The sequence below is a fragment of the Ixodes scapularis genome, unplaced genomic scaffold (assembly GCF_016920785.2).
Source record: "Ixodes scapularis isolate PalLabHiFi unplaced genomic scaffold, ASM1692078v2 PGA_scaffold6__148_contigs__length_123643588, whole genome shotgun sequence".
NCBI lineage: Eukaryota > Metazoa > Arthropoda > Arachnida > Ixodida > Ixodidae > Ixodes > Ixodes scapularis.
In genome coordinates, this window is record NW_024609881.1 from 3,423,804 (window position 1) to 3,436,671 (window position 12,868).

A 12,868-nucleotide genomic window follows, 5' to 3' on the forward strand; every position below is an offset into this window, starting at 1 on the left:
GACCACCGACGTCCGCGTCTGTGCCCCTCCGTCTCGAAGACACAGAAATACGTGGGACCTCTCCCTCTAGATAATTATATATTACCTCTGTGAGCCGCACGCGTCTGTTTTCGTTTTTTCGGGCGTAGGTGGAAGGACGGCGAACGTTGCGCTTTCCCGCAGGTGGCGCTGGTGTCCATGCTGAAGACGGCGGGGGTGGAGCCGGACGGCATTGTGGGTCACTCGTTGGGCGAGATCGGCTGTGGCTTTGCCGACGGGGCCTTGACGGCCGAGCAGACAGTGATGTGTGCCTACTGGAGGGGACGCTGCGCCGAGCTGGGCAACCTGCCCAAGGGGGCCATGGCAGCCGTCGGTCAGTCTTGTCTGCTTGGGTCGTTGTCTCCAGTTTGTCCCATCTTGACATGGGGCTTCTGTGCATTGTCGAGGGTGATGGCAACTGCCTTAAGTTTAAATACATGGATGTCTCGTTAGTAAAGCGAAAATAGTGAATTTTGAGTTCGAAACGAATTCGAAGCAAAAAACGGTTTCGGCCGAATTTTATCTAGTTGAATGTCGAATGGTTTCTCCGAGCCTCTATCTCCCTGCACAAGGCCTAAACGAAAATTCGGCTGAACCCGTGAGGGTTGTTTCCAACCGTCCACTTGTCTACTACTAAGCTTAGTTACAGCTATATAGCTATATTTACGAAATGTGACAGATGTAAACAACGCAATTGTTGCAGCTCTTCTAATCGAGGGGGTTTATAAACCTCCTTGCTGCGTGCAAATATTCTTTCTTCAATATGAAATTTCACAATTAAACAACAAAAGAAGCATGAATGAGGAGCGTAGGCTGTCAAGAAATCGCTGCCTAAATTATACTCTCGCATAATCGCGTCGGGATAGCCACGTTGGGTGCGTTGAGGGCTTCCCCGCCGCGCACGTGTGCTCGGTGTCAAGCGCACTCAACGGAGTCAAACTCGATGCGATCAACACTTTGAAAAGTATGAATATCACAGTTCATATCGAAGCGAATATCGAATAGTGTAATATTTAAAACTACTATAATAAATTTTGAATATTCGCGCAGTACTGCTCGTTAGTAGTTACTATGGACGCCTCCGTTCTCTGAAAAAAGTAGTCATAATGAGAGTGGTCCATCTATACGAGACAGAAATGCACATATTTGTCCAGTTCGTCCCCGACAATGTTCTGTGCATTTAGGAACCTTCGTTTTCGGGTAAAGCCCGATAATTCCCGATATTTTCACGCCAAATACGCTGTATAAAAAGCGAGCTGAACCCAATTTTTTTCGCTAATTCGAAAAATGCATTTCACTATTTTCACATTTGTTACTAGGAGTGAGAAGCTGCAGATTGAGCAGTGCTTAGAATGGTGCTAGTTGATTGCATTTATTTGTGTATTTCACGACATGTTTCTCGTTTCAGTGGCTTCAATTGTAATCCTTCGCCAAATACTTTAATCAAATCATTACCGGAACTTGTTGAAAACGTGCACGACCAGAACAAGGCAGAAGCTTTGAACCTATATTTTCTGGAAAAAAAAGGTTATTTCTCCAAAGGCCATTCCAGTGAGAGATTCACTTGAGCCCCGTGCGTAAAGTCTGGGGGTCTCAGGGGGTCCGGAACCCCCTCCAATTTTGGCGGGGAGTCTTTAACCCCCCCCCCCCCCCTCTCCCGTTCTACTAAGGTCCCTCTGTCTTAGTCCTGTGCTTGGGGAACAGAGATGACAAGTCCTGGCTAAATTGCAAGAACACATAGCCATAGACGAAGCTGTAGAGTGTCGGTTTAATGTTTTTGCAGAAGCACAAATAGAGCCCCCTTCTTCTTTTTCCGGAGCCCTCTGCCTGTGCTCGAGCTGGGAGAAACCCCCCCCCCCCCCCCCCAAGACTGGAGGGAGATTCTAAGCCCTGCTCGAGCCACTCTTAAGAACCCAATAAATCACCTGAGAATGGAGCCCTTCTGATGCCATCAAGTCATTAACGTTGAACTACAGCAGACCGGCGGCGATGGTCGGTAAAGGCAATAGGAAATTACTCCAGAGCTGTTTTGTCAACGGGACCTGAGAGCACCGTCATGTTAGTGAAAACCTGCATGCTGTAAAAGGTTTTCAATGAAAATCACTATAAAATGGCACTGCACTCCTGCAAGGCAACGTTTCTGAAAAAAGGCGATATTGTGCGAGCAATTCAAGTGGTAGTAGCTGTTAGAAGTGAGCTGCCCTAACACTGGTATTGACTTCGTGGTCAATTGGCGTTTCGCTATTTCGCGCTATAGCCCAGACTACCGACTGCCGTGCTGACGTTGTTGTGCTTTGCAAACGGAAGTAGTGATGTTCAGGTTGCTTTGTCAATAAGCATTGTATGTCCTCATCCAACCAATGATCGTGACCTCTACGGAGCCGTACTGGACACGGCCAGCGACCTCTTGCCTTAACCGGCGGTACCTCTGTCCGGCCTCCCCCAGGCCTGACCTGGGAGCAGGCGAAGCAGCGTTGCCGCAACGGAGTGACCCCGGCCTGCCACAACGCAGAGGACTCGGTGACGGTGTCCGGCCCAGCTGAAGCGGTGGCGGAGCTGGTGGCACAGCTCAAGGGAGAGAATGTATTTGCCCGGGAGGTGAACAGCCTAGGCGTGGCCTTCCACAGCCGCTACATGCAGCCCGTTGGGCTGGCCCTGCAGGAGGCCCTCGAGAAGGTGGGGCCCGCTCTCCTTTGCGCACTTCCACGCACACCCACTGCCGTGCCCGAATATTCTCGTTTCCTGGTTTTATTTTTGTGTCTCGCGCGGTACCCCCTCTTTTTGGTAAGTGGAAATTGTTGTGTTCTTGACACGTGAGAACTCAACTCTATTAAGAGTATATAAACCAGCCGGTGAGGCCGGCGGAGATTACACGGTGGTGGTCGCTGCAACGCTCGGCAGGGACGCGCGCGGTCTCGCGAGGGCGTAGGATCCGCAGGCGCGCGAGGCACTCGCGAACGAAACCTGACACGCGCCCGGTTCGTTGCTCTCCGGACGCGTGGTCCCATCTGGCGAAACTCGGGGGAACCCCAATATACGCGACTCCTCGGGGAGGACCGGGGATGAGAACCCAGGAGCAGCGGCCGGAGTCACTCTGGCTTCCACAGGTATTTCCTCAGTTTCATCCTAGACGTTCCCGGTACGTTGCGCTTTGCAGCAGACCCGGCGCCGTCACAAGTCTCTTGGGGAACAAGGTCCGCGCCACCAGAATCCGGAGCGCGATCACTTGTATTAGGAATGTCCGGCATGTCCGACGTTCGTCGACGAATATGGTCAACGTGCCGTTTCCAAAACGTGCCGTCTTGCAGCTTCACCTGATATGAGACCAGTCCACTGCGAGAGTAGACGACGGCGGAAATCCAACGTGGATGTCCCAACGCAAAGCTGCGAGCGAACACGCTGTCGCCGGGGCAGAATTCTCTCGTTGTTCTGCTGCTCTGCGCGTGCTTTTCTTGGCACAGCTCAACTTAGCGCTGATGGTCTGGGTTGATGCTATCCAAAGCCGACCTGAGTTGGCGCGACATCACCAACTCTGCATGCCGGGCTTCTTCCCGTCGATGTGCTTGGCAGGATATGCAGCTCAAACAGGAAACGTGTGAGGCACACATCGATGTCTGGCCTCTCAAGCGTCTCAACGCTTTCTTGGTGTTTTGGATGAACATTTCCGCTTGACCATTCGATAATGAATTGTAGGGAGACACCAATGCTTGTCGGATGATGTTGCGGGCGAGAAACGTGCGGATCTCCACTGACGCGAGGGCAGGGCCGTTGTCCGAGACAACCATATCGGGCAGTACATGGATGACTAACATACTTCACAGTTCGCGGATGACAGTCGTTGCTGCCGTGGACTTCGTAATTCGTACCTCTGACCACTTAGAATACGAGTCCACGACCAAAAAGGTATTTCCTGGGAAGCGGCCTGCAAAGTCCACGTGCAGTCGGGACCATGGCCTGGAGCTGCATTTCCAGAGATGTATTGAAGCTTGTGGAGGCGAGTCCCTTGTGACTTGGCAAGACGCGCAGGTGCGGACATGCTCTTCAATGTCCTTGTCCAGGCGTGGCCACCAGGCGTAGCCTCTGGCGAGCCCCTTCATGGGCACCATGCCGGGAGGCGCAGAGTGAAGAATCTAAAGGATCTCGGGCGGAGGCTAGGTGACACTACGCGGCCGCCGCAAAGTATGCAGTCGCGGTATGCGGAGAGTTCGTCGCGACGCACATACCACGTTTGGAACTCTTCTGATGGCCATCTCGTCAGGCCATCCATGCTTGATCTACCGGAGGACGCGGGAAAGCTTCGGGTTCTGTTTTGTTAGTCGAGCAATTCGCTCTGCGTTCACTGGCACCTCCAAAGAAGCCTCGAGCAGGAGAACGTCCTCCAGGGGTGGGGGCTGGAAGTTCTTTGTTGGCAGTGGCAACCAACTGAAGGAGTCGGCATTGCCCATCTGTCGACCTGGACGGTAGACCAGCTCAGTACGCAGGAGCAGATTCTATCTGAGCAGGCATGGCGATAGAACCGCTAGGATGAGGTTGCTGTGGTGCAGGAGCCCAAGCAGGGGTTTGTGATCTCTGTAGAACTTGAAGTATCTCCCATACAGGTATGGTGAAACTTCTTGACGCCTCTCAGTCTGTTTGAGAGTAGTTCCGCTCGGTCAGAGTCATCGTTCTGGATCCGTATGTGACTGGAGCTTCCAGGCCAGGCTGATGTTCATGACTCAGCACAAAAACAAACCCGTACGGTGACGCGTCGCATGCAAGAACGAGGGGCTTGTGGCATCATGATGCCTCAACACCGCTGACGATTCCAGAAGCTTTTTTGCTTTTTAAATGCCTGGTCTTCATCAGGTCCCCATCTCCATGGCAAGTATTTGCCGAGGAGACGGTGCAGGGGTTCGAGCGTGTGCGCTGCTCTGCGCAGGAAACGGTTGTAAAAGTTCAACAACCCGAGGAAGGACTGAAGCTGCTGCTTGTACTTGGGTTCTAGAGCTTCTTTCAGAGCCTTGACCTTTCCTTCAGCCTGGTAAATGCCTTGGCTGTCGATGCGATAGCCCAAGAAGACGACTTCAGGCACTCCGAAGGCGCCCTTGTCTTTGCTCAAGCGCACTCCATCTTCTTGGATTCTGTTCAAAATTGCTCGGAGGTTGCGGTGGTGCTTTACTTTGGTTCTGCCTCCGACGATGATATTGTCCACGTAGACGCGCACCATTGGGAGTCCGGCGAGCAGTTCCTCTATGTATCGCTGGAAGATGGCAACGGCTGGAGCGACACCGAATGAAAGGTGCGTGACTCGAAACGGTCCGTGATGCGTGTTGACCCTCAGCAAGTCGGCGGTCTCGTCGTCCACAGTCAGCTGCTGGTATGCTTGATCTAGGTCAAGGCGCGAAAACTCCTTGCAACCTGCGAGGTTGGCGAAGAGCTGCTCCGTAGTAGGCAAGGGGTATGTCTTTCATTAGAGCGCTGGGTTGATGGTGCACTTGTAGTCGCCGCACAGTCGAATCTTGCGATTTTTCTTCTCGGCTGGGATGACCGGGGTTGACCATCGTGAATTTCGCACTGGCTGGTAGACGCTTTGCTCGAGGAGAATATCGATGGCGGCTTCGACGCGAGGGCGTAGAACAACAGGTACCTGGCGCGCCTTGAGGAACCAGTGTGTAGCCGCAAGGGTGTTCTCGATGCGAACTAGGTAGTCCTTTGCTTTTTCCTAGTCCTTCCTTGAAGACCTCAAGAAATTCGGCTACCACAACGCTGACCGGTTGCTGCCACAGGGTTCGTTCTTCGGAGAGCTGTTTCACGCCACTGGGGCCGATTCCCCACGCAGGAAACCAGATTCGACCGAGCAGGCTGGGGCCGGTTCCTTTCACTACCAGAAGAGGAAGGTGTACCCTCTCGGGTGTTGTAAGTGACGTCAATCTCCAGTGTACCCATTATATTGAGCCGCTCGTGGGTGTAAGATTATAGCTGGAGTTGAGGGGGTCGAAGATTAGTGGTCGTGAGGTTCAGAACTCGGAAAGTCTCTGAGCTGATCACGGTGCAGGCGGAACCAGAGTCCACTTCCATGGAAAGGGCATGTCCATTAATCGCAACGTCTGCGAAGACAGCCGGAGTGACGGAGCTGACTGTTGACAGTGACAGAAGAACAGTAACCACCTCCACAGGTTGACCCGTATGGCAAATGGACGGCGTAACGTGGTGCCTCTGGTCTGCCGTTCGGAGTCAGATCATCACTCAGAAGCCTTGCTCGGTTTCTTCTTTTCTTTTGCCGCTTTTTTACGGCAGGCCTTCTGAAGGTGTCCTTTGTTGCCGCAGAAAAGGCACACGGCACTGGCGTAAGAACAACTTGCGGCGTCGTGTGAGCCCGATCATGTCCAGCACTGAACATAAGAAGATCGACTGTTGGTGGAAGCGCTACCACTGGGGGGCCTCTGCGGCGTCTGTGCCACTCGGTTTTGCCCTTCGCGAGCCTCTCACCTGGTGCGACAAAATTCTGTCTTGACGGCTGCTTCCTCAGTAGCCCGAGCCATCTGGATGGCCTTGCTCAGTGTGAGCTCTGGCTCAGCCAACAGTCGGCGCTGAAGGGTCTCGTCGCGCGCAAGCCGCGTACCAGCCGGTCGCACAGCAGACGATCAAGCCAGTCCTCAAACTCGCAACGACGAGCGAGACGCCGAAGTGCACCGATGTAGACCGGCACTGTCTCCTTTTGGAGCTGATCCCGTTTGTTGAATCGAAAGTTTTGCAAGGTTACAGAGGGCTTGCTGACGAGGTGTGTATTCAGTTTAGCCATGATGTCAGCGCATGGTGTCTGCATCGGCGTCTTGGGGGCACACAGGGAGCAAAGGAGCGTGTAGGTGCCCACTCCGCACGCACCGCATAGGGTGGCTTTCTGCTTGTCATTGGTTTAGATGATCTGAGGTTGAAAGTAAAATTCAAGTCGTTGCCGGTACACGGGCCAAGCGGCCGGCTGCTTCGGTGAAAATTCAGCCAGGGCGAGGTATGGGGCCGAAGGAGCCATCACAACAGCTGGGGTATCTTCATCTGAGGAAGACATGACGGGTCCAGAGTGGGTGAATACAGTGGAGGGCGGCCTCGCTCAAGAGTTCTGGTTTCGGAGCGCAGCGCAGGACTTCACGCGAAAAACGGGACCTGCTCTGATGCTGTACATATGTGGAAGGCAAGTCCGGGGATCCTATCCTCGTCACAGGGGCGGATCCAAGGGAGGGGGGGGGGGGGCGACGGGGGCGGCCGCCCCCCTCCTCTCCCCCCTTCTCGGAGGGCAATTTGACATGGGTGGACCCGCCGGTATACAAGAAAGAATGGGAGAATAGTATCCTTACAAATCCCCCCCCCCCAAAAAAAAAAAAAAAAAAACGGAGTTCTGGATCCGCCCCTGCCTCGTCACCAGTTTTCTGTGTCCTTGAAACGTAAGAAGTCAACTTTATTAAGATTATATAAACTAGCCGGTGCGGCCGGGGGAGATTACGTGGTAGAGGTCGCTCCAACGCTGGGCAGGGACGCCCGCTGTCTTGCGGGGGCGTAGGGTCCCCAGGCGCGCGAGGCACTCGTGAACGAAACCTGACACCAGACTTGAGAAGTAATCCGTTACAAGTAACGGATTACTTGTAATCAGTTACTTTTTCAAGTAATTTTGTAATTACCACGTTAGTACTTTTTTCGAAGAGTAATTTTAACGTAATTTTGTTGTAAAGTATTGGCAACAAATTACTTTAGTTACTCGTTACCTTAAAAAAAAAATCATAATGCAGTAACTGGAGAAATACGAGCAGAGCATTTAGCACCATAAAGAGAGCAAGTTCAACAAAATAGAAAAAAAATCAGGAAGGGGAGAATAGTCGAAAATAAAACGCGATTTTTTGTATGACCGGTCACTAGAACCACTAGGAAAACGGGTAAGGCATGTACAAATATACGAAAGACAAATATCAAGTAAGATAACGCCGAGTAGGCTCTCCGTCGCCTTCCATCGTGTTTTTCTTTTTATCCCGGGCAGGAGAAAGTTCGTGTTTATTTGTTTTTGTCTTCTACACCGTTTCACCCTTTCCAACTTCTTCGACGTCTTCCGCGCCGGCACAGACATCAAACGCGGGTCTGTAACCCCTTCGAATCGCGGGTTCACAACTCGTGTAACAGACGATGTAGCCTCGCGAGGGTCCAATTCTCTTTGTCTTTGGTGTGCGCGACTTTATTCTAGCATGCTCTTGAGGCACGGCTGAAAAGCGCCCGGCGCGAGCTAAGAGCACCGTCTTTGAGGGTACGGAGGATACATCTTTTGGTTTACTTGTCTGGGCATGGTAGTCGAGTAGTCAATTTACAGTCAACTGTCAACGTAGAAGGGGGGGGGGGGGGGTTAAGCCATCTGAGGTGTGCTGACAGAGAGAGAACGCTTAAAAGTGGTGTGATCCTACCGATAGCCACCGCTTCTCTCGCTCTCTATGCCGTCTCCTCCCCTGGCCTCCCCCATTATTGACATGAAAGTGAGAACCGATGAACAATCGATGACCCTGTGGGAATTCCTGTGATCTCTATTCCCCGATGGCTGCGATAACGGCCGCGGGTCGGAACGCTCGGCCGCCTTCGCCGTGAGCGCCGACATTTCGTGAAGCAGAGGGTCCTCTGTCTTGGAGGGCCCTCGTTTCACTCTCTCACGGGGGAACCTCTTTCCGTTCCCCCACTCGGATTCGGATCACTGCTGACAGGCGAGGAGGTTTCGCCTCTTGTTTTCCCGCTTTCGGGACAGGGCACTCGCCCGGTGACCACGAAAGAGATAGGACGTGTGTCGGCGAATTCTCCGACGCTTCCCCCATCTTGGCTCTCCGGAACCACGCGTCTGGCAGGTAAGGACATTTTCTTACCTTCCCGGCGCAGGGGGGGGGGGGGGGGGGGGCGTTTTGGATGAGAGCATTGGAGCTCACTTTGAGCGTGTTTTAATAAATGCTCCTGAACTTTGTCTTTACTCTGGTAGGTATACCTTCTCTTCCGCTATATTCGAGAGAGTGAGACAAGGTAGACGATGATTGGCGCCGACGCAGGTAATTTATCGAACCGACCCGCGGTAATGTGACCCTAAACGTCGTCTATATTGCCGCGGAGATGTGGGGACCGTGCTTGACGTCTCCTTTGAGACCGCCGCCGCTGTTGAGATAACCCTTTGGTTACTCTATCGGTACCTGTGTTGGTAGCAAAACCTCACAACCCGTAACCGCCACTTTTTTGCTGACTGGTCAAGTTTTCGGTCATTGAGTGTCCGTCGTCTCCATGGCCGTCTCCTAATGAGATATTCAAAATTCAGGGCATTAAGGAGAACGGAAACCAAGAGTTTCAGAGCATGCTTTGCTTGCCAATAAAAACACAAAATGACCGAAACTCTGATTAATTCGATAGCTAACTTCCTCTCAAACCGGACACAATATGTCACCCATAACAATAGTTGCTCGTCATCTATAGTGGTCAAATCTGGAGTACCTCAGGGAACCGTGCTGGGTCCTTTGTTATTTCTCATTTATGTGAATGATTTACCTTCGCTAATTAAGTCTTCAATTAGGTTATATGCTGACGACTGTGTTGTGTATTCTAAAGTAACCAATCGCTTTGACTGTGCGCAGCTTCAGGCTGATCTATGTGCTATTGAATCTTGGTGTGAAAGGTGGCAGATGCAAATCAATGTAAATAAAACCAAACAAATGACCTTTACTACGAAATATAACACAATAAACTTTCAATACTCCCTTTCCGGTAATACGATAGAAAATGTACCAACTTACAAGTACCTCGGTGTTAACTTAACAAGCAATCTCTCATGGGAAAATCATATAACCCATATTATTAGCAAAGCTAACCTGACTCTCGGCTTTCTGCGACGCAATCTCTCCCTTGCCTCCAAGGAAACTAAATTATTAGCATACACCTCACTTGTCCGTCCCCAGTTAGAGTACGCCTCATCTGTCTGGAATCCCCATCAGTTATTTTTAGAAGATATGTTAGAAGCAGTCCAAAACCGCGCAGCACGGTTTATTCATCGAAATTATACCTTCCCTACTAGTATCACCACTCTAAAAGCTCAACTTGGTCTTCCCTCTCTCAAAACGCGTAGGACGGTATCCGCCTTAACTATTCTTCATAAATTTTACTACCATCTTCCTTTCCAGAAAACTTTGTACTGTATTCCCGCTCCTTATATCTCCCGTCGCTTAGATAATTCCTGCAAACTATTTTTATCCACTCCCAGGACCAATACCTTTAAATTTTCACCCCCGCAGCTTTCCGTTACCAATTGGAATAAACTGCCAGATTCAATAGTAACCATACCGAACACTTCAAAATTTAGAGAAGCACTTGCCACCTTTTACGGCGCGTAACTGACGTTTTTGCAATTTTTTGTTTGTTTTTCTTGTTTGTACCGGTGTACTTAAATCTTAGAAATACTGCCCGCCCCCCTTATGTAAAGCCCCACGTGGGCATTTAAGGGATAAATAAATGAAATGAAATGAAATGAAACATTGCCGTCAGCAAGAACAACAAACTCTAATCTACGGAAACACATCAAGGTAAGCAGGAACACCTGCATTCTGCATTGGATATACATTGTAACGTTAGAACTAGGGATGTCGCGAACCACCTTAGGTTCGATTTCGAAAGGTTTCGATATTTGCGAAGCGAACTGAGGTTCGATTTCCAAAAATTTCGATATTTTCGTACCGACCGAGGTTCGATTTCGAAAAATTCGCAACTTTTGTCCACAGCGGAGTTTCGAATTCGAAAATTTCGAAGCTTTCACGGTTTCTAAAATTTCGAATTCGAATATTTCGAATATTTTTTTATTTCAGGTTCGATAAATTCGAAGATTTCGAAATTCTTTGTAAAAAAAATTCGAAAACTTCGAACGCTTCGAATTTTTATAGACATGAAGTTCGAACAATTCGAAGATTTCGAATTTCTTTTGGCATAAAGTTCGAAAAGTTCGAAAGTTTCGATTCTCTTTTAACGCTAAATTCAAAAAAAAAAAGAAAAAAACTTTGAAGATTTCGAATTTTTTTCTAATCCAAGTTTTCAAAGTTCGAAGTCCGATTTTCAAGTTTTTCCACAGTTTCAGTTTCAAATAACGTTTTCACGACTCACTTGTTTTCACAAAATCAAGTTTAGAAAAGTTAGGGTGTGATATCTAGATTCTGCGAAGTTGGTAAGGCAATTAAATGAGACGACGAGTGTCCCGGACGTGCTAGAATATTTGCCAGTGCAGAATTGTGACCGCCAGCCCCCCGGGGGGGGGGGGGGGGGGGGGGGGGTCTTTATCACGCAGTAGTGATTGCACGAACACACTGTTTTACGAGACTCATCCAGTTCGAAACGGCCAGGGGCGAGCAGGAGGTTGAGGCTCAGAGAAACCTTGAAGCGACCTGGCAAACTAGCTCGCCACCCCTTGCACGCTGGTAGTAATCCGATCCGGTGAAGTTCATAATTGTACTGGAGGTTTATTTTCTGGGACGGAGGAATCGCCTCGCAAAAAGCACAAAAGGCGACACAACTCGAGGTCGATGAGCGTTCTACCATACAAGTGGCGTCGGAAGAGGAAAAACGGGGGGAAAGAGGGTAGCGGGAGGTGGGGGGGGGGGGGGGGGGGGGGGGCTTCAGCTTTTTTTTTCCCCTTGCAGGTATTTCGGACTGTTAAAGAAAACAATACGGGGAAAGAGGGCGTGGTCGAGCTTATTTTAATCTGAAATTATTTATGCATATGTATAGCTACTGTCGCTCTTCACTGCATAAAAGGTTGCGTAGATGGTCATTGTTAGAAACGCGTTGTCAGAAGGCACTGCTCGTCACATGCTTAGTGGTTCGGACGTTCAAAGCTGTCTTTTCGACCTAAACACCTGTGCCGATAGTAACAAAAGAAAAAAAAGAAAGTATAAATGCGGGAATAAAAAGCAGGAGAAAAAAAAAAAACTATCAAGAATTCGTCGGAAGTGTTCTATTCTTGCATATTCAGAGGTTCAGAACTTCGAAACAAGTTTCTTTTACCAAAATGTGTACAGGCTAAAAGAAACACGTCCCAGGAACGTGAAGCGAAAAAAAAAAAAAAAGTTTTCTTTTAATGACGTGCTGAACTTAAACACTACTAGAAATCTGCTGCCATGAGTTAATTTATTCCTTAACGTGAAAAAACAATAAATATATTATTTTGTATTCTGCAGATGGCAATGATATGTACTGCCTGTGGTGTTAATTTCAATGCGATACCTCAAACAACTTAGACAAAAATAAATATCAAGTTTAGGTCATAATTGCATGCAGATACATGTTTGGACATTTCTTCGAAACTCACGTTGAACAACAATAATCACATCTTAAGACGGCACTTACCTACGCTATACATAGATCATTCTTAAAAAAAAGTATAACATATCTACCACAAATAGCTCCGGCTGCAGCGTGCTTCAAATCTGGCACAAACGATAATCGTCAAAAACCCGTCGTCCGTCCTCGCCCCTTCGGGGATTTATTTCTTTAAACCTAAGCATGCCAGAACATTGAAATAAATGACATTGTCTTTCGTAAGGAACGCAGCACCGCGTGTAAAAGTTCGAGCAAAAAAATTACGAATGTACCCCACTACTTGAAATCAAATGAAACCGTCCGCCGGTCTTTCGAAGTTCGACGAACGTCGAACTTTTACCCTATAAGTTCGAAGTTCGTCGAACTTCTGACTTTTCAGAATTCGAAAGTTCGAACCTTTTCGAATTTTCTTGATAAATAAGTTCGAAAGTTCGAAATGTATCGAACTTTTTGGTCAGTCAAGTTCGAAAGTTCGACAAGCATCGAACCATGCAGCGCAATAAGTTCG

General features: G+C 49.3%; 1 protein-coding gene across 1 annotated transcript in view; it reads left to right on the top strand.

The window, feature by feature from the left end:
* Window positions 1–12,868, top strand: part of LOC8032153 (fatty acid synthase-like) — a 191,872-nt gene that overhangs the window by 101,661 nt on the left and 77,343 nt on the right. The window contains exons 9-10 of the mRNA XM_040206051.2: window positions 163–352; window positions 2,465–2,694. Of these exons, the coding sequence (XP_040061985.2) occupies window positions 163–352; window positions 2,465–2,694 (420 nt within the window). The remainder of the gene's footprint in view (window positions 1–162; window positions 353–2,464; window positions 2,695–12,868) is intronic.